Source organism: Rhipicephalus sanguineus, chromosome 7 (genome assembly GCF_013339695.2).
Source record: "Rhipicephalus sanguineus isolate Rsan-2018 chromosome 7, BIME_Rsan_1.4, whole genome shotgun sequence".
Lineage (NCBI taxonomy): Eukaryota > Metazoa > Arthropoda > Arachnida > Ixodida > Ixodidae > Rhipicephalus > Rhipicephalus sanguineus.
Genome location: NC_051182.1, coordinates 107,073,744 through 107,091,942, shown reverse-complemented (window position 1 = coordinate 107,091,942; position 18,199 = coordinate 107,073,744). Strand labels below are relative to the sequence as shown.

General features: G+C 45.0%; 1 protein-coding gene across 5 annotated transcripts in view; it reads right to left on the bottom strand.

Moving 5' to 3' along the window:
• The window catches only part of LOC119399721 (AP-5 complex subunit zeta-1), a 77,027-nt gene that overhangs the window by 32,121 nt on the left and 26,707 nt on the right, over positions 1 to 18,199 (bottom strand). For 2 of the 5 annotated variants that reach the window (XM_037666558.2, XM_037666556.2), the window contains exons 10-12: positions 16,025 to 16,108; positions 14,064 to 14,251; positions 7,554 to 7,640 (exon numbers count right to left, since the gene is read on the bottom strand). In XM_037666558.2, the coding sequence (XP_037522486.1) occupies positions 7,554 to 7,640; positions 14,064 to 14,251; positions 16,025 to 16,108 (359 nt within the window). The remainder of the gene's footprint in view (positions 1 to 7,553; positions 7,641 to 14,063; positions 14,252 to 16,024; positions 16,109 to 18,199) is intronic. The other 3 variants (XM_049417829.1, XM_049417830.1, XM_037666559.2) reach the window with 3 other exon arrangements.

The window sequence follows — 18,199 nt, the reverse complement described above, 5'->3', positions numbered from 1 at the left end:
GTCCTTGGCCATGCCGCCAACTTTCCCAATCCACCTTCATACCACACGAGAATCAGTGACTGGGCAGGATTGAATCTTGGCAGGCTCGCCAATTATTTGTCACGATTTTCTTGGGGGTGCTTGCAATAATGGATCGGGAGAGAGTGAGATGGGCACAGGAGACCGTGGTAGGACGGCAAAAAACAACAAAGTTTATAATGAGCAAAAAGATAACATAAAAAAGCGTTAAAGACACTGAGTAATTCAAACCAAAACCTATTTACATTTTCCAAAATCTCAGTTCATACCTAGAACTGCAACTAGCTAAACAATGCGTTCTAGCTAGGCTTAGATACGTCTCCAACTCAGTCTGGCCACTATGGGCCTTGCAGCAATAGAATGTTCTTACAGTACGTCGCGACGACTAGATGTTCCCGTCGCGTCAATCTCTCGTCGAGACCATCGCCGACGTCCTCAGTAGTCCTCCAAGTTCATCGTCGGTCGCCTTCATCCAGCCTACCGCTTGCTCTCGTCGCTTGTGTCCCCAGTAGTCTTCTCCGTCCTCGGTCCGTTGAGGTTAGGCCTAACTGGGCCTTGGTCCCTTGCTTCAGGACTCCACAGGTGACGGGCGTCTCCTTGACTGAACTGTGGTCTGCAGCCGTCCTGCCGAGAAGAGAAGGGCTGCTGGCGATCCCGGAACTGCCGTATTGAGGGGCGACGTGTCCGGGCAGCCTCGCTTGGAGCCTTCCAAGGTCGACGGCCACTCCCCGGGCCTTGCGTGCCACCACCTCCAGAACAGAGTACCAGCCGCCTTCGCCGCGGGTGCGACGCTTGCTCCTTCCTCGATCTCCTCCGTCCGGCGCCCCACAGCACAGTGCCACGATCATCCTTCGTCGTTCACCATCACGGCTCGGGTCGCATGCCACGAGCCCCTATCTGGCCAATCCTCTGCGTCGACGTGGCTGGTGCGCGTGCCATCGGGCGACTTTTCGCTTCTCGCGCATCGTCGCCACGCTTCCACGTTCGGCACGCGCCTCGTGCCCCTCCTTTACTCATCACACCTCCTCACAAGCCATGCTTCTCCTCAACTTCTTCACCAACTGGCTGGAACTAAGCTCCGCAATCTTCCGCAAGCGTACCGTAGAATGTGAAGGCCATGCTCCACGTTTTAATGCGATAGTTTTAAAGAGCTTGCTTCGCAGTAATTCCGGTGTCCACATCATTGGTTGCTAGCGAGCAATCAGCGTTGCTCATGAGCAAAAAATATACATGCAAATTTCAGGGTCCAGAATCATTTCAGGGTCCCTCGAACTCACTTTGCAGGTGAGTATCTTCAGCAAGATGTTCATTCAATGAGAAATTCATTCTCATTGTTTTCTATAGGTAAGTACAGTCAATGATAGTTTTTGGTGACGCCGTTTTTTTTTTTTCAACATGCCTGGCAATTCAGACACCATCATGGTACTGCCTGCCACAGTGAACTTTGAATGCTGAAACCCTTTCGCCATCAGAGTTTCCGGACTTATGTCACAAGGTCATAAATGGCATCATAATCAAAACCACCACTACCGCTGTGTTGATTATCTCTCAACTTCAAACAAACATTGTCATGCGCTTTTGAGCTGGCTGCCACAGCATTTCCAAGTCAACTTTGCTGCAATGCAGATGTGTTAGGCAGTCAAGCACATGCAATGTGTTACAATGAGGCACATCAAGAATGGAAAGGGGCCATTGCCACAGGACATATTGCTTTCATTAGTCAAGCTAGTGTGCACACACTGTCACAGTATGAGCACGGAGATGCTTCATAGGTGTAGCGGCAGGCCTTCAGAACTACTTCGAATCTGGGGAGCTATTCTCGAACTGTCCATTTAATGTAATGTCCATTTCGGCAGCCACTGACTGGCCAGAGCTTGATGATCAGCACTCCCCTCGTTTCTAGTTTTTCTTTCACAACGTCATTTTGATGTAACAGAGCTTCCGCAACTCTTGACACAATTGACAGGAATGGAATGTGCTTAAATGTGGCGAATGCAGTCCTTCCCAGATGCGGTCTTGGTGGCGTGAATCTCGGAGGCCAGTCATTAATTCTGATTCTGTGATCACGTTAGCCCTCCATTTAGGTTTAATTCACTCTTTCGTTCAACGCACAATTACGTCACGGCTTGCCACTTTCTGCAGCAACTGAATGTGCTCCGATGACCTCAGGTCAAAGTGCACATGTCCACTAAATGGGCAGTTCCAGAAAAGCTCCCCTTGCCGTAACAATTTAAAGCCTTTGAAGTCTTTCAATGGCCTACACTTTGGCAGATCCGGCATTTCTAAACTCGACGCGGCACGCAAATCCTCGGCTCACTCACCCAGAATGCTTGATGATGGCAGTGAGCTCGAGCACCCGCCGTTCCAAGACAGCCAAGGGGGGTCCCGGTATCTGGCAGGTGTTGCACAGCTGGCCCGTCTTGGACAGGCACAGTAGGGCCCGAGCCACCAGGTCTTGGGACCGCACTGCCAGCTGCAATCACACACGAGGTTCATCAGTCACATTTAAAGGGATAGTGACACCAACTTTCGAAGCTGAGTTTGCTCTGCCCATACAAACCCACTGTATATAGGGACGGCTCTGAGCAAGTGTGAAACTTGGTAAACGCTGATAAGATATTTTATTTTGAAATTGAAGTCGATTTTCACATGGTGCACCTACTGACCCTGACTGCTTTACTATCGTGACGTCAGGCTCCAGTGTCAATTCTGGCGACTTCACACACCAATATGGCTAGTTGTGATGACGACGGGTACCAAAACATTCAAAACAGCCGCTTGATGCATTACCAACGAAGACACAGAGCAGTGTATTGTGGGACCGTCACAATATTCCGCACGAGCATGTGACGAAAAGCTCATAAATGAATGAAGGAAGGGAATTTTCGAGGGCTCACTTCGCGGGTTCGGCCCCTGCCGGCGGCAAGTTGTCTTTTCGTCCACTTTATTTTCTTTACATCTGTGTCACAATTGTTACAATACACCTAAACCAGACAATTAACGTCCCCTATACCTTCCTTGGGTTGATTATCTGTTGGTTTTCATTGAGAAGCTCATACTGTGTTTTGACGTCGGGGTACAGTAAGAACCGAAACTAGCGTTTAAAAACACATGCTGTAATAACTGTTCAGGGACCACTTGTGCTTATTACACTCAAACCTCATTATAACAGTCACATATGTCATGAAAATAACTTCGTTATATCCGAAAATTCGTTATAAGCGTTTATTTGTAACACTTTGTCTATGACAAGACAATTCTTCACTTACTTCGTTATAACCGACAATCCGTTATATCCGTGTTCGTTTTATCGAGGTTTGAGTGTAGTACATTTTCTAGGCTCTATAAAGCTTGGCCTTTCATTTTACACACAAAAAATTACAACTGGAAATTTTGAAGTCAGTACCCCTTTAAGTATCACCCCAAAACAGCACGTAAATACGCGAGAGGGTCAGTGTGTACTCACCTTAGAGAGGCTAGTGATGACGATGCACAAGAGCCTGGTTCGACGCTCGCTCAGCAATCCCTGGGAACTGAGCAGCTCGAAGGCCAGCAACTCGAGCACCTCAAAGAACTCACACACGGCCTTGGGCGAGCACAGAGAGCTCTCGTTGGGCGAGGCAAACTCTCCAATGGCCCACACCTGCATGAGAGGAGACATGAGGATTACTTACTCTAAGAGGCATTTTTCCAGTTGCAGTGTCACCAAGCTCATTTTTCTATAGGTGGCTTGCAGACATGCATGAATAAAGTTAAACTACAGCAAAGTTCAACGGAGAACTGAAATTGCTTCATTATAAGCATGTTCCTCTCCTACAGTCCATACTGTGTCCAGCAAGAAGGGATGTAACCACTGAATGTTAGCGGAGTCAAAGCTGAGCAAGATCGTGGAAGCACTGGAGCAATGAAGACTGTTGTCATCTGCCGAATGTTCTGCAGGTGAAGCTTGCACGAGTAGCAGAGTGCACACAGCGAGTGCAGCTGTTTTTGCCGATTTTTATGGCTTCACCTTTTCAGATGGGTACCCATAAACCACCGAGCTCCAGGTCACAGTACCCCTCTACCCATTAGAAAAAATTGGTGTCTTCCTAGTTGGCAGTGGGATTCGAACCCGTTACCTCCCACGTTGGAACTGGACATTCTGCCGTCTTGCCATAGCTGCCGACCTGGAGCTCGGTGCTTTATGGGTACCCATCTCGATAGGTGGCCGAGCGTTCCAGTTGAGTTATAAAAAACACAAGGGGCCCAGCTACCGTATTGAAAAAAGGTAAATTGTGTATTATCAATGAACTAAGACTAAGCTTACCAAATTTTAGACACTTTGTCGAGTCCAAGACAAAAAAAAAAGAATATACTGTGAAGTTTGTGACATTGCCCTGGCATACCAGCAGTGGAGTTCTGGCATGAAGTGGAAGAAACGAAATAAGCACAAACTGTGCATCGAAGTATTCCAGTTGTTATGGTGAACTGTAATTATAGTGTATAATTAAACCTAGAATATTGCTGCACTGTTGAGGTGAGTACAGCAGAACTAAGAAATGCGACCCACCTTTCGCCATCCAAGCTGCAGAACAGTACTGCTTTTTGCCTTAGCCCAGCTGTCACTTTGACATATAGTGTGCAATAAAGCACTGTCTAGTCAAAGTTGAGCATTGCTGTTAAAACAGACCTGATAAACATCAAATTGACATGGTCTGTCATATTCAACCTGTTTAGGGTCATTATAAAATGAAAGCCTCGCTCAAGCATCTCTAACCACCCATATCGTGCAAGGCGATTCTTATCCTATGCCTGCAGATTTCCCAATTTCATTCCACTACTTTAACTTTATGCTGTTCTCAACTGTGTTACCCATCCCTTGGCACCTTCTCTGCCACACCCACCAATAGAAATGGAACAAAAAACTATTATCAATTATTAATTACTTTTGAACAAGATGTTTTACAGATTGCTATACGGCAACCTTGCAAAGGTCACCGCAGGCCCCACAACTGAAACTGGTCAGTGGCCTGTTTTCCGAGAGTTTTCAAGTTGCACACCTTATACTCATTAGTACACAAATGGCCACGTGACCATATGACCTAATTTATGGCTTGTTGTTACATTCATTGACAAACAATCTGGGAGATTATTAATGTCCAGCAAGTACTCTGAACTACCAACAAACAGTATGCTTTAGTAAAGACACGAATGCAAGCTCCTGCAAGCAAGCTCTTACAAGGTTTGCAAAGAAATCAGGTCCTGCATCGTACGAGCTGGTGTGGCTGAGGAACTCCACAAACTCGGAAGTCAGCAGAAAGGTCACGTCGGGGAACTTGCGAAACAGCTGCGGAAGCACGTCGGCCAGCACCCTGGGCACATTTTTATACATCATGAACAGCACCAAAATGTCGTGGTAAAATCTTTATTTCCGCAGGTACAAGTTACTCAGCAAACAATTACACATGGGATAGTTGATGTTTTACCATAGATGCAAAAGTGCACTGCATCACTAACAAAAGTTACAAAGCAAGAAACACATACACACATGCAAGATGATGTGCAAACTGACAACTGCACAAACAAACATCCTCTGAGGCAACACAATTACAGCTGGAGCAACAGAAATTTGAGCTGCCTGGTTGGGATTCACTGTAGAAGAAAGACAATCTGGCACATTCGCATCACCCATGCGTGTATCGGACTGACATTTTTCTATGATGAATCCCCACACCTGCACATGTGCCAAAATGGTGCTGCCATTCCTGAGCATGCCCAGATAGGTTCTGCATCTACTTTTCTTTTCCACCATAGTCACGGAGCATTAAACGTTTAGGACTGGGAATTACCAAACCCTAAATTATTTTGCACTTCACTCAAGATTGTTGCCTTTGATAGCATTACACAATTCCCGCTATTTCCACTCACTTGCGCAGCCGCTCGCAGTATCCACGCGACCCAAAGCATACAGAAAGTCGCTCCATGAAGGCTGGCAGCAGTCGCGAAGCCAGCTCTGAGTCACCTGTACTGCACAAAAGTCTTCAGGTAGCATCTGCACGACGAAAGCCAACAGCCGCAGTTTGACATCCGCAGGCAACTCATCGCATAACAGTGAGCTACATAGAAGTGAGCACTGAGAATAAGTGTGCAAAAAACTGCGAGGTGTCATTTCAACATTATGTAAGGAAGAAACACAGCTGCCTAAAGTGTCTGGGCTTCTTTGAAGCTGCACTCCGCGTCTGGCCACTGCAGCAATGATGGTTTTTGTTTTTCTTGACATATCAACGCAAAGTAAGCTACCAACTACAGGCATCAATCGCCAGAGAGAAGACGACAAAGGGTGCAGTTGTGTGCGTGTTTTTGAAGTGTTTGCCATCGATAAAGAATGCTGTACTTAGGATGGAACACGAGTGCTAGCTAAGACGCGGACACAGAAAGAGGATGGGATGAGCACTGAGCGACAAGATCTTATTTGAGGCCGATCACATATACACATTGCCACGTGCGTTTCGACGGTGGTTTCTTGGCCCGTTGCCAGCCAGTTGGCGCGCGTGACGGTGCAAGTTGTAGCGAGCGCGGGCCAAGAAACCACCTTTAACTTATCGGCCTACCGCTGCAACGGAGCCGCCGAGTCGCGGCCGCAGCTGATTTCGTTTGCTCAAACCACGGCTGAGGGCAGCATTCTCGCGGCGGGAGAATGCGCTAGTCACGTGGTTCTTTCTGTATTTCACGGGCTTTCTTTGCAGCTTGGAAAAAAATGGTATACGTGAAATTTTCTTTATCGCAAATAAAGGAATTGGGGCTTCTGAAGACGCTCTCGAACTTTGCAAGCAGCATTTCTTGCCTACAGTCAATATTTAGCAATTTAATTAAATAATCCTAATTAACAAATTAGTTAATTACCAAGCAAAAAATTGTCTGTAGTGCGCAAGGTGACTGTCAGTAATTTGCAACTGATTGCACTCGCCTGCCTCTAATACTGTATTTTTAAACCCCTGGCTAAAGATAGCTGGGACACCCTGTATACCCAAACATTTGCCAAAGCATTCCTTATTACCTACACCAAGTAACAAGAGATGAAACGAGGCACACAAAAAAGCTAAAATGGATGCTTGGGTGAGTTCGTTCATACTTGGGAAAAGATAAAACAGTGCAAAAAAGAAAACACGTAGAAAGACACACACATATCTGTGTGTGTGTCTCTCTCTCTCTGTTCGGTTTTTTTATCTTGTGCTGTTTTCTCTTTCCTATACCTGAGAAAGCAGTAAAAATTATAGGCATGACCAGAAAACACAGTGATAAGTTCAGGCACATGATGACAGTGAGTATTCAAGAGACACAACTACAAAGTTCAACGCAAATAACTAAGCAGCACAGTATAGTATGGCTTTTTAATTTGAGACAAAATAGCTATTGTAAAAATCTTTTCGGATAGCCATTCTACTCTTCCCCTGACAATGATGGATGTAACCTGGTAACCTCTGCTGAGGAACTTTTATAACATGAGAACAACACTTAATTAGAGCGATATTACAAGTTGGCAGGGGTGCACTTACCCAAGGAGATCTGGCGCATGCTCCGAGCAGCGGATCACCTTCGGGTGATTGGCCTGGTCGGCGATCAGGGAGTGGAACTTGGCAACACTGTGAGGTGGGTAACACCATCAGGGGACATGACTCGTCAACATGACTGGGTGTCTTATTGCGTTCAAGCCTCAATATAACTGATACAGATATTATGAATTGTTGACTAAAAACGAAGCTACTTTCATGTCAGATATGAACAAGCAGCAGATGAGAATGCCCTTCTCAAGCAAACGATAAATCATGGAAGATCACAGGGATACTTCGAAACAAGAACATGGAAATACAGTCGAACCCAGAGGCACAGAATGGTAATGTGATCGCGAAATAGTTCGATATAGAGGCATGTCAACATAGACCCCAGGCAGTGCACTTCGCTGTACTGCAATTAGTTCTTTCCGCTATTACAACGCTTCACCGCATCACGCCGTTGTGTTGCAGTGAAGCTTACCGAGACAAATTCACAATTATGGAGCACAAGCAAAACCAATGTTGCACGAGCTATATATATACTTTGAGCCACGCACCTTGCTCATTTTTCCTAAGTAACACGTAATTCCCTTCAGATATAATGTTTAGTATGAGAGCACCTGCCATAACAGAATAATGTTGTCGGAAGCAATTTCAATGACCAGAAAAGCGATCACAGTGCTGTTACGAGGAGCGTACGCATGGGCACAGCATAGCATTCAATATATATCGAAAGGGGCAGTTACCGTTCTCAATATAGGCATAGAACAGAGCAATACTTTTGCATGGAATTCCAAAGGAGATGTTACAACCATAGAGTTTCCTAAAATGACCTAGAGGGAACTCTGGCGCTGCGATCGTTCAGCCACCATGGGAATGATGGGTAGTACACGGATTTGCCTAGTCTTCATGCTTGTGGGCTTCAAACACACTTGTGGCTTTGTTTATTGCTATGTTTTGGTTTTCTTTCGGATAAAAGAATGGATCGTTGTGAACTTCGTGACCAGATTTGAATCGGTGAGCCTAAGGAAGTTAAAGTGGGGAAGTGAAACTGCTGATTTTTGCTGAACTTCGTTTTGCGACAAAGCGGATGCAGGCGACGCGGAGCCAAACGGAGCCGAAAGAACGAAGTTTAGACAAATCCGTGTGCTACCCATGATTCCCATGCTGGCTGAAGCGCGATGCATTGCAGCTCCCATAGACACTAGCGCCAGAGTTCCCTCTAGTAAGTATTGTAGGAAACTCTATGGTTACAACGGCTCCACACAGACACTAATGTGATATACTCATATGCTCAGGTTTACTATATGGGTTCAACTTGCTTCAATATGTGCTTGGTATATTTATGGAAGACTTAATGCAGAAATTGCTTTTATTTTGTTGATACACTCGAACCTCATTATAACAAAGTCACATCTGCCACGGAAATAACTTCGTTATATCCAAAAATTCGTTATAAACATTCATTTGTAACACTGTATCTATGACAACACTATTCTTCATTTACTTCGTTATAACCAATAATTCATTATATCCGTGTTCGTTATATCGAGGCTTGAGTGTATTTCTTGCGCAATCGGTTATATCGGTAGATGAATGTTTTGAATGCATTTGCCAAGACAATGAAAATTTTGTGGAAGTGCTTGCACTATCAGTTCATTAGCAATTCTGCCTGTTCACTTCAAAATCATTGCAAAAAACCTGTAACTATTAAATAGTCTCCTTTCTGTCCATCATCTGTCAAAATATTGATTCCCATTATGCGTGCCATGAACACTACAGTATGGTAAGACACCATCTTCACCGAGTATGTGTCATACTGTAAAAAGGTGCGAGTGCAATTACAGACACCATCATGCGCATTGTTCACAACAACGCTTCTTATAAATAATTATAATCATCTGCACAGGCCAATTCTCCTCATTTTTAGTGCATTTTGGTGTCCAGCAGATATCAATAGTCGAACCTTGTTAAAATGAAATCATGTCCAATGTAAAAGTGTCTTCGTTATATTAGCTTCAAACAAACATTTGTTATACTATAGTGGTGATGGTGGGAAACTTTTCAGGCTGACTTTGTTACATCAGGTAACATGCAATATCTGCGTTGATTATACTGATGTTTCACTGATATAGTTTTAAAACTACAAGAGTGGTTTTGTAAATAATCCTAAATCTGGAAAGCACTTGATACCATATTACACACATATGAATGAAAAATGTTTCCTGCCAGCAACAAATTTCAAGAAAGTTTAAGGAACTTCCAATAGTATGACCATACGTAATAGCTTTATACAAGTATATGTGTGAGCAAGCTACAATTTTTTTTTCTCGCTCTGCAAAAACTAAGTCATTCAATAATTTATTCCGTATTACATTGGGACGCAACTGGCACATCCACAGTGAGTGGTGGATTGCATTATGGGATCGCACGCTCCACAAATGTGGAACACGAAGCACTTACGCAGCCAGCTCGGAAAGCTGGTTCCAGTCTCTGTATTTAGGAAGAACAAAATAAAGATGGGAGATTAAAGAAAAGCCAAAAAAGTCACAGTTTCGCCGCAATGGCGAAGCAATGAATGCGATAGCAATAAATTGGAATGTAACGCGAAGAACGGAAAGCAGCTCGAAACTGCCAGCGCATCGCTCGAGCTCAAAAGAACGTACGAAAAGAACACACACAGGAAGAGCGCGAACTATCATGCGTCACAGCTCGATACTTGAAGCGCACTGCTGAAACATAAAGCAGGACGCACGAAACGAACGAACAGGTATACAGAGGACGAGCACGAACTAAACGTCGCAGTTATTACTTATTTCTGTTTGAACAGCGCGCTTCTTTCGCAAACGCGGCCCTTCAGCGCGGACATCGCGGGGAAAGCACAAGACGTACAACCCCCTACTCTACCCGAGCCTGCCCCCCTTCTTTCCTTGAGATAAGTGCGCAAAGGTGACCACGCCCTGTAGAGCAAAGAGCATCGGCGTTCGCAGGAGCGGGGCGGCGACATTTAAAGCCCAGCGCGCTCCTAGCGCCATCTCGCTGGTAATGAAGAAACGCTTATAAGCGCCTGCCGTCTCTGAGTCCGGCCAGCGGTAAAGGCTATGTATATAACACTCGCCGTTAGCTACGTGGACGATCTGCGTTTCGTGGCGTAGTGGCTAGCGCCACGCGCTGCCAAGTGAGAGGTCCCTGGTTCGATTCCGCACTTCGGAAGCATTTTTCTGAATAGACCGATCTCACCAGATGATCTGCGCATGCGCGAGTTTCCGACAGCGGCACTGCCGCCATCTTAGCTGGAGTACTCTGAGCGCTGCTGGTGCGGCTGCTTGCTGTGTGTCTGAGGTATATTGTCGTTTGGCATGAATCCTCGGCACAGAAGACAATTGAACGCTGTGTTAAACTGTGTCCGGACCTCTCATGTATGTTATTTTACTTCAGGTTACACTGCATATCCTAGCTTTAAGAGAAAAAAAAAAGAACAGTAGACTAACGTTTACATGTGACCAGGTCGGTTTCGTCGTGTTGATGGGCGCGCGTCGCTTCGCTGAATAAGTATTAGTTAAAAAAAAAAATAAAGACGAGAAATCATGTTCCTGTCGTCATGCGCGCAAAAATCTTTAGTGAACGTCAGCACGCGAGCGATAAAAGTTACAGTGTGCGGAAAATAACTTGCCCAAATGTAGAGCTCTCCGCGACTACGAAGACGGGAAAAAAACAAACCGATGAGACGAAAAAAAAAACAAAGCTTTTTGCGCTTCTTTTTCGTTCAAGCAGTACTTTCAATGTACTGTCGGCCGCAAAAGTTTACGGGATCTGCAGCGCGTGGCGGAGCGACGGGAAACTGCATTGCTGCGTCACCTACCGTGATGCGGCGGGTGTTGAGGCTATCGGCCTCGGCGATTAGCGACGGTGCGTTTAGACAACATGCCGTTGCCGGATCTAATCGCGGAGGCTGCGGCCGATAGCCTCAACACCCGCCGCATCACGGTAGGTGACGCAGCAATGCAGTTTTCCGTCGCTCGGCCACGCGCTGCACATCCCGCAAACTTTTGCGGCCGACAGTACGTACAATATGTTGTCAGCGCAGGACTTCGAGCATAGTGATGCGTTAAACGTGAATGAATATGAGACGGTCGCCGTGAAGCAGGTTAGAAGAGCGCCCACGGGGCGACGACTGGCCGCATGCCGTTTGCAAAAGTTTAACGTCACGGAAATCTTGTGAACGGCAAAATATTTCCTGCTGCACAAGGGATGGATGAGTCAGTAAGAGGTTTTGGTGACACACACAATGTGGCGGATGAGCAGTAGCCCGCTCAGGCCGGCGGCGGCAGCCTCAGCTGATTGCTCAGGCGCCGATATCGTCGCTAGGCCTATACTGCTTCGAAGCTGCAGTGTATAGGTATGTATACGTACGTTAAGAGCCGCCTACGCTTATATAAGAAGCTAAGCTTTGCTACTGCTGTTGCTGCTTTATGCTGCGTTCGCGATAATATCACATTTTGAAAAGAATAGGAAATCCCGGCGGCGAAGTTGGCTGCGATGCCGGCACGGTCGAATTTTCGCTGTGCACTCCATGGCGCGAGCTGTAAACATAAGTTTGGCTTGCATCACAGGTATCGTTCACGCTAGACACATCACAGTCGTGATCGCTTTTGATGAGAGGTTGGTTTAGGTGTCGCTATATATTTATGCGATCTCTGTTTTGCCCGGAAAACACGTTGTATCCAACCTGTCGCCGCTGGCGGCGATCGCCCCAACGGGGGGATCGAGCACACGTTGTATGAAGTTTTGCTGTCGCTGATCGGCACATCAGTAGCGTAGAAAGCTTGTTATGACGCAATAGGCTGTTGCTAAATTACCATGCATACACACGGTGAACAATACGTTGAAAGTGCGCGGAAGTTGCCGCTCTGTCCGTCTTCGTCGACTGTCGCACACATTCCTGTCGGAGCTTGACATCCTTTGAAAACACGTGAAATCCGAGTCCTTTTGCTTCAGGTTGCTGTTGTAACATCTCAGCTTGCAGCACGTAAACCCAACCATCGCGATTCATCCAAATACGGCTCCTAAAGCTCGATAATGCAGCTCCCCGATGCACCAGCTATATGCAGCTGAACGTACCGAGTACTCTAAGTACCGGCATGCACTGCGGCAGCGGTGGCGTAGTGCAACTCGCGGTGAGATCGGTCTATTATTTTTCTTTAGGGCTTTTATATATATATACATACTTATACATATACGATGCACGGTGCATGACGGCGGCGGCGGCGGCGACGGGGACGGACAAAAACCAGCCGAGACTGTCCATATAATTGCTATCGCAATAAAAGCACCCTACATATGACAAACATAAGCATGATCTTTATGACCATTACCTAGTACATGAACAGAAAAGGAAGGTCTAAGCAAATGCAATGTTTGGCAAGAGAACACAAGCCTCCCATTCACGACACAGTTTGTATGAACAGTCAAAAACAGTCGGCGGCGGCGGATATTTCTGGCAATTCACTTCAATCTCATTGCTTGGCATTTCTTTCTCAACCCACAGGCCATCTAAAGAGGGGTACGCTGCACAAGGTGCACTGCTTCATATCCTGAACATGCAAACTATCAGACTTACAATTCTAAAAAAAAAAAACATGGCAATGTGTTTGCACATCCTATCATTGCAAGCAGACACACAGAAACAAAATATTTAAGTCAACAATAACAAGCTCTGCAACATCTCTTGTGATTTGAAACCTGTCAAATCTGCACAGTACTTCAAGTAGTCCTCCCGTGAATTTTCGTTCCCTCAAAAAAAACAAGGCCTGCAGGATCTTCATATGAAAATGCAAACGAAGGGCCTTGCTATAGCAAGTTGATGTCTTTCTTGCACAGACTGCCACTGACATACAGTGTAGTCAATTGCTAAAGAGAACACCCAAAAATCTACAACTTTTGTTCAGCTTGCGCTCTGGCTACCACTATGGACGAAGTTATGTTAATGTGTTGCACAAGAGTGCAGAAAGGTGCCAGCTCTGGCAATCACAGCCTGTCTGCTGCAAAGATTGCCAGAAAAAAAATTCACATGCTCTAGGCTTTTAAAAAATCTAACTTTATCGTTTTACGTGCCAGAGAAACAACATGATCACGAAGTAGTGGAGGAGTCCAGATTAATTTTGACTATCTGGGATTCTTTAACATGCACATTTCGCCACCAATGAAATGCAGACACCATGGATGACAATCAAACCCGTCTCATTAAGCTTAGCAGCGCGAAACCTTTGCTGGTAAGCCACTATGGCAGGTGCGTACTCTACAGTCAAGTGTATCCTATAAGGGAGGATTACACAGCGTGCAAATTGCAGTCTACATGCGACCTATGAGTGCAGCAGCCTCTGGCTGCATGCATTGCATTAAAGAATGAGCCGAAGATAGAAAATAATGCAACGATGCCAAAAGTAGTCTGCATGTTACCACAAACAGCCGATTCGAGAATTTGCCGTTTTCACACACACTGCAGCTGCTCACCCGTCGAATGTGTCCCCAATGCCGCTGACGTCGCGGAGCACGAACTTGAGCATGGACTTGTGCACCTCAGAGCCAATGTGGACCGACGACTGGCGTTTTACGCGAGCACCTTCCGGCACACCCATTGTCTCCCTTTCGTGCAGTAGGGCTGCAGTTAGTGCAGGCAGATCCGCTAGACTGTGGAACACCTGAAAAATGGAACAGCATGAACGAAGTGTGCCTTTGTACACATTAGTAAAGCATGCAGTTACTGCAATGGAAGCAGATGTTGTAATAAGCTGGTTGTAGTAGTAATGATAAATAATTACGCAAGTGTCTACCACTGAATAGAGTGCTGGCCTTGTCAAACCCTTAAAGGCAGCACGTTATAAAATGGGACAAGAAATAGTTATGTAAGCATTGTAGTTTCTTTTGTCCCTATATTTATAGAGTCAAATCTTGTTAAATTCAAGCTTTATCTGATATTCAGTATAAACATAGATCTGTTATAACACTGTAGCAGTGAGGTAATTTTCATTTGCCTCATCACATCGGATAATAAAAGAAAATGCGATTAAATTACAGCACGAACACTTGATACCATTGTGCATAATGTGTTTCTTGGGACAATATGTTTGTATTCCTTTGTCTGGCCAACGGCCCATAGGAGTGAAGCATTTTCATACGATTAATGCAATCACGTTTTCGCCAGCAATCGGACAATGCGACTGCAGAAGTGAGTTTTTACTGTTTCAAAAACTGTTGGCTTCATATAAATGCAACAGCTTAAATGACCTATCAATGACCTACGAATAAGGTGTTACAAGCCCGCAGCTGTGCGGACTCTGCAGAAGCAATGCAGAGAAATTACAAATGTGAGAGAGCTACCACAACACTACCGATTCAAATGGGCGGCGAGACGTAACACAGCTGAATAAAAGTGCATTGGCCGCAGTTCGTGTGGCGTTGAGTGATGCTGCTCTGTGTGATATGTTGAGTGAAGCAGGGACGTGATCTCACGTGCGTTTCATAAACAAACGTTTCCATCGCACACGATTGCTCAAGGCTCACATTTATGTCCACCCATTCGTGACATCTGCAGAAGCCTCGACCAATCACATGCAGCAGAGACGCCTTTTTGTTTATCAAGTGTGTAGAACTTCGCGCACCATTATTATTCTTCGACTCATTAACCTTTGCTCATAAGTTCTTCGCCAAATATGCCCATTTTTATACATTTTGGAGCTTGCTTCAGATAAAATGATTTTCGGGTTACACCAATTTTTCGGTTCTCATGAAGATCGCATCAACAAGATTTCAGTGTACTGCACGTTAACGGAACAGTTTTTATGTGACATAGAGACTTGACTGCTTTACTGATTTATTCTAATCTTTTCTAGTAAATAGTTAATAAGGTATACATATTCATCAGGAATCGTAAAGCAGCACAAAACACATGGGCAAGAGGAGACTTAAAACAACCACAAAGGTGCAGATCAAAGGCCCAAACACACTAGCGTGTGGTATTTGGCTGGTATATTGCTGTATTCATATGTTCTGTTCTGCTGTGCAGTACTGTGTCGACTAAGTTTTCAGTTTCCGTTTATTTCACATAATAAGGTTACAAAATGGGGATTGCAGACCTAGAGAGCAAGGCCCCAGAGCCAACAGACTGTACAAGGAACCTCTCTTCAGTGTTCAGCATGATATGTAAATACAAAGCAAGCATATGCAAACACAAAATACTCCGCATTATGCGAGTCACAAGCTGAAAACCCAAAAAAATATTCTAATTGTTACTAAAAGAATTATTATTATCATCCTTTTCCCACTGCTGTTATGGAATGGATTTGAACCAACAGCATTGGTGTATTTAAGCAATAAATTTGAAATATGACATGTTGCATGCACAGCCTTCTAAAAACTGTGTAAACTACAAAAACAATTTATAATAATAATAACGATAAATGTGAGACAACTACCTCAACCACACTCTTAGCTGACATGAAGGCAGGAACAATGTTCAGAAACTGGCTCTTGAACTGCTGTGGATTCCAGGCAAAGATCTGAAAAAAAAAAATGCACCTGTTTCACACCATGCCAGTTAATTATAAATTAAAGACACACATTAAGCGTAAATATGTCAGCCAATCACATTAATTCGAATTGCTAGGCATTTGTTCTGTGCGGAGTGACAGAATTCAGTCACCGACAAATTTGCAAGCTAACGCAGCATGTCGCCCGAAGGCAGTAGGCACCGAAAAATTCCAAGCAAGCGCACACGCCCACCCAAGAGGGCGCCCCCTCCAATTTCCCTGCTAATTTCAATTTTCCACACCGTTCCGAGAAAGTCACGACCCCCCCACCCCACTCGCGTCCCACTTCGCACCCTGATCGTGCACAGCGCCCATGCAACACTGGCCTGCCTGAATCCCACCCAATGTTGCTTCGCAGCCCGATCTTTAAGTGCCCACACTTGAAATTTTCGCCAAAATTTTTTCTAAGTCAAAGTCGGTTCATTATTCTAGTTTACACTGAAATGGGAGGGAAACAGGAAAATATGCAGAGGGTCCCATAGTTCAAGATTGCAGTGGGACCCCCGGTTAATAATACTTAAAGGGACTCTACAGGCAAATATTAAGTCAACGTTGATGTTGTCATAGCGTTGCAGAAACCTCGCAGTGCTTGTTTCGTGCCAAGGAAATGCTTAATTTGAAAGAAAATCACGTTTTAGTGGTCCGCACGGCATTAGCGCACTTCAAATGACCCGCCTGAATGGACCTTCTGACGTAGCAGTTGCCGTGCCCAACGTTGCCCACCTTTACTGCCTGGCCGCCAAAGCTACGGTTTCTTGCGCAACAGCGGCCATCAACCTTGCCAAGACGCAGCCACGGGCCACCCCGGGCCACTCCGGGCCACTCCGAAAATGTGTAGTTCACTGTAACGGGGCTTAGCTTGGCCAGCAGCAGCAGAAGTAGAGCATCGACAGGGCGAAAATAGCGAGAGCCAAGCACACGCAGCAGTACGCGATACCGAAACTACCACCGAGACGCGCAGCTCGGCAAAAACGGAACTTTTGAACCACTCGCGCCGTTCCCCATGGTAGCGCCAAGAGGTTCTTTTTTTCATTAATCAAACAGAAACGAACAAGCAGCATTTTATTACGTCTTGTGATGCACGGAAGGTTCTTTTTTTATTGCAACTTGTTTGATTAGTAGTGGTTAATCGTACTCTGGACTCTTTGACGTCATCGGGATCATTTCCAAAATGTCCCACTCGTGGCGCACATCATGTCCTGCATTTACCTTAATTTCTCGATTACTGGAGCACTGTTGTTGATACTACTAACGTTTTAGACGTTCTCGCACATTGCCCTTTCACTCTCACATAAATTGTTATTTGCCTTTAGTGTCCCTTTAAGAAGCATCAAAAAGAAAACAGCAAGCAAGTGAACCAAATACAAGGAAACGCTTAAAATACAACGAATATCTAATAATTAAGGTACACAGTGGCAAAGTACAAGAACTGCACACAACTAACAAAACTAATTATAGCACAAATGGTTCATTGTCAAGATTATGAAAGAAGAAAGTGGTGATACGCTGAATGAAGTAAATCAAGTTTTGCAAGTAAAACAGCTTAATGGCATGTTTGAATTCATGAAAAGATGATAGTGAAGTTTTGATAGTGAACGGTACATCATTCCACAGTTTTATGGCCGTGAATGTCGATGCCATTGGGTCGTAGTTAGTATGTACTATAGGCAAAAAAAAGGTAGAGCTATGTGCAAACCTGGTATTATTAGTAAGATATCTGGAATACATAAATTCTTTTTCCCACACAACAATCGTACCCCAAACTTAGCACAAGACACCCGTGATTATTATCAGGGTAATGCGAGCAAAATCATGACCTTCAAGAGCTGTATTCCAAGATGGTACCCATGACGACAGTCAGCCAGAAAAAGTAAGGCCTCCGAGATCTGCGTTTGTTACTTCAAGAGCTGTTGCACTCGCTTATCATAGGAGGTGCTTCCATGCCATGCTTCCCATGGTCTAATCTTGTGTTTGTAATATAATAATAATATCTGGGGTTTAACGTCCCAAAACCACGACATGATTATGAGAGACGCTGTAGTGGAGGGCTCCGGAAATTTC